Source organism: Sphaerulina musiva (assembly GCF_000320565.1).
Source record: "Sphaerulina musiva SO2202 unplaced genomic scaffold SEPMUscaffold_3, whole genome shotgun sequence".
Lineage (NCBI taxonomy): Eukaryota > Fungi > Ascomycota > Dothideomycetes > Mycosphaerellales > Mycosphaerellaceae > Sphaerulina > Sphaerulina musiva.
The window spans coordinates 2,601,377-2,605,308 of NW_016017385.1; the positions used below are offsets into that span (position 1 = coordinate 2,601,377).

Sequence of the window (3,932 nt, forward strand, 5' to 3'; positions counted from 1 at the left end):
CCCCCCCCCAATTCCTCATAACAATCATCCAAAAACTTCCATCCGAAATTCATACTTGACCTTGACTCCTGAAACTCCTCCAACTCCACCAATTCCACTATACCCCCTCGTCGTCAATTCCCGACATTTATCTCTCAAAACTAAACCCAAAGCCGGAGCTCCACAGAAGAATACTCCTACGAGAAGTTTTTTCTTTTTGTTGTCCTTTTTGGGGAATTCGTAATTTTCGTCGTTTTGGGAGTGAGTGCGAGGGCGGCTGTGGGAGCGAGAGCGAGAACGGTTGTGGGAGCGAGAACGGTTGTGAGAACGGCGCTCGCGTTGCTCGCGTTGCTCGCTTCGCTCACACAACCCCCTAAAATGCGCCTCCAAAATCCCCTCCATATCCGGCCTTCCAAACCTCGAAGGCTGAATCAAACCCGTCAGCGCCGAATAAGGAGATTCGGGGGCACGATAACTATCCAAGAGATAACGAAAGACGTGTGTGGACATTTTTGATGATGATGCAGAAGAGGAGGGGGAAGAGGTGATGTAGGTGTGGACTTGGAGATCCAGGCCGGGGATACGCAGGGCGATGGCGCGGTTGAGGAGGTTGGAGAACCATTGGAGATTGTTTTGGGAGCGGACTAGCCAGTGGAAGTGGACTGTGCGGGGGGATGGGGAGGATTTTTCGGAGTTTTCGTCGTTTTCGGGGGAGTTTTCGTCGCAGGAGGAGGCGGATGGGGAGAGGGATCGGTGGCGGTGGTGAGAGGGTAGTGGGGGGAGAAGATGTTCGCTGCCGCTGATTCCGCCGGGGCGAGAGCGAGAATGAGAAGGGATAAATCTTCTTCGGGAAGAGAAGAAATGGCGGTTCGTGCTGGGTAAGGCAGCGTCGAGTTCGAGTTGTTGGGTGGTGGTGGTAGTGTCTTCTTCTTCTTGTTCTTCTTCTTTGTCAATGGTAGAAGTAGAATCCGAACGGCCACGATATGCAATCGAAGAAGGTGATGCATCTCGCGAAGGTACCATGGAAACTCTCACCAAAGAAGAAGCAGACTTGCGAGCCCGAGAACTTCTCTTGGATTCTTGCCAAGGGTCAAGATCGTCGTTGTAGCTGGTTTGCATATGATTGAGAATGGCCGAAAAAGGCGTTATCCCAATCCCACTTCCAATCACAATCGAATGATCATAATTATAAAATTGCTGTGCAGGAGCTCCAAACGGTCCATCAAGACAGACTCCCAACGAAGTACACGTTTGTGCTTTCATCAACAATTTTCTCGTCCAGCTGCCCTTTTCTTGCGCTTTGATATGTAAACAGAGTCGATTTCCATGACATGCAGAGACTGTAAACGGGTGCCATTCAAATCCACTGATTTCGCGAATGTGTACGAGAACGTATTGTCCTGCTTCGTAGTTCCAGTTGGTGCCGTTGCGCGAGAAAATTGTCAGCCTCGTGATGCCGTCCGCGAGGGCGTCGGGGCGAGTTCGATAAGGGCGGAAACCGCAGACGAAATGCCGCCAGCTTCGTTCCAGAAAGAGGAGGATGGCTCCGGGGCCGATCCAGTAGCCGATGTGTGGGTTTTCGAGGAGTTTGTCGGAGCCGTGGAGGATGAGGAGAATTATCTGGTTGGGGAATTGGGTTGTTATTTGATGTTGGGGTGGGATGAGAAGTAAAAAGGAGGGACTTACTAGTGGAAACATGAGCAAGTGACCCATTTGGAATATCTCGTAATGCTTTTTTCGGACTTGAGGAAGGGCAAGGAGAGCAATTGTCCAAAAGGTGGTGATTGCCATGATGCCTGTCCAACCAGGCCTGGAACGGATGAACCATCCATATGTCGCAGAGTCCTATGATATACAGTCAGGATAAAGTGTGTGTCCTCTGATCGTGACAAGGGAAATATGAAAAGAAAAGAAAAAGAAAAAAGGAAGAAGGAAAAGAAGGAAAAAAAAAGAAAAAAAAAAAAAGAAGAATCCCTCCACTCACAGCATCAACATGCAAAACCCTCTCCGTAGCCTCCCTCCTCCCCTCCCTCGACCCATACACAAACGTCCCCGCCAAATGTCCCAAACTATGCACCGTCGCCAACCCCAACCCCACAAGCGCCATCCTCTGATGAAAAACCTGACTCCGATCCCAATTCACCACCCGACTCACCCACTTCCACCTACGACACCACGTCGACAACCTGCGACTCATACTCAACAACATGAACCCCAGCGTCGGAAAAAGTGCTCCGACGCAAGTTTTGGTCAAAATAATCGGCCAACCTAATGAGGCGATGACAGCGGGTTTGTGAATGTAGCGCACGAGATAGTATTGCGCGAAATAGATTTGGAGGGATATTATGAGGGATATGAAAATTATGCTGGGGCCGTGGACGGTGAAGAAGGCTGCTAGACGGCGGGGGAGAGGGATTCTTTGCACGAGAGCGGCTTCGTGGAGAGAGGTTTGGTCTTGTTGGAGCCGGCTGGGGACGTTCCAGGTTTGCACGTGGTGGAGGAAGGTTTGGCGGTCGATGCCTTCTTGTTGCTGTTGCTGTTGCTGCGCATCCTGAGCATCCTGAGCATCCTGAGATGTTGATGGTTTTTTCTTGGGGAGAAGACTACGAAGAAAATCGGACAGTCCTTCTTGAGCGGTGCGGCTACTGCGATTGATATGGTGGATTTGACTGGGTAGTCCATCGGGTCCGAGAGTGGCGGTTCGAGCAAGTGTGGGTTCGATGAGGAAATGGGGAGCGAGTTCTGCGTAGAGGAGTTGGAGTTTTTTCTCAATTTCCTCAAAAGTCACGAGGCCGTCGTGGTCAAGGTCGAGCTCGTCGAAGAATTCGTTGATTTCGGCGTCGGTGAGAGGGGAAAAGGTTTCGAGGGCGGTGTCGATGGGTCCTAGTTGGTGCGTGTAGGTTCTTTCCAGTGCTTCTAATGAGTATTCCATGTGTGCGACCTGTTATAGTGAAAGTCAGGTACAGGCATGTAAGAATGAGGAATAGGGTGAGCGGCGAGGAGTATATGTCTTCGATGGAGGCAACTCCCAGTCTTGGTCAGACCACTCGCTTTATGTGCTCTAGAGAGTGTATGTGGTCAGCATCGACTATTTTACTCCTATAGTTCGCTGCAGAGAAAAGTCCAGGTTCAGGAGCAGTAGCAAATAGCAACTCGTCCTGTACAGACCGTCTACATGGCCTTTTTAGGGCTCGCTCACGTCCAGGGTGCCTATTCAGCCGCTGTATGCCCCCATTCCATTTTGATCTCCCTCTAGTCTTGTTAACCACATATATCAAACGCTTGGAATTTTCGTATAAGACCTCGTTTCTCCTTTGGGAAGTCTTTCTACACATTGGACAAATAATAGGCGTCGCCAAGGCATACTACTCCATTCTGTCCAATTTCGAAGCTACAATATTGACTAGCGCCAAGGACAGTAGCACCTTGTCCTGTTTCTTATCTCGATACGACGAGGATACGACATTTTGATGTGACGGGAAAGATGCCGACTGTGGGATGTCTGTACGTGGCAGCTTCTAGAGAGATACTTTTCCCCCACGTTTGAATTTTATGTGTAGCTAACAAGGGGGCTATTCTCTAGGACTCTTCTTCAGATGAAGAGTCCGCCTTGGAAAACACCATTTGGGCTGTACCTTAGTCAAAAAGCAGTCAGCACAAATACCTGTAGAGGATGATTCTGATTGTTGGAACCACACACCACACTAGTGCCCAATTGAGAAGATTGATGGAATACCAATCAATAAGTGGATTAATTGAGGTCCGAGGTCTGACCTCTCAAGAAGAGAAAAGAGGGGGGGTGGGTATCCCCAACTCTACATACATATGCCAAGGAATCAGTGGCCCCTGTTATCTCATATGACTCATGTCACATGATGCCAGGGCACCCATGTCCTTCTGTCCAAACACACCTCCCTCAGCTTGATTACATAAGAAAAGCTGAAATACCAGAC

General features: G+C 49.6%; 1 protein-coding gene across 1 annotated transcript; it reads right to left on the bottom strand.

Moving 5' to 3' along the window:
• Positions 1-24: 24 nt before the first annotated feature.
• SEPMUDRAFT_116102 (Ferric_reduct-domain-containing protein) lies at positions 25-2,911 on the bottom strand (the record flags this gene model as incomplete). The annotated part of the gene is made up of 3 exons (XM_016901228.1): positions 25-1,599; positions 1,666-1,824; positions 1,964-2,911. The coding sequence occupies 3 exons, from the start codon at positions 2,909-2,911 to the stop codon at positions 25-27; spliced, it is 2,682 nt and encodes an 893-aa protein (XP_016762968.1).
• Positions 2,912-3,932: the final 1,021 nt, after the last annotated feature.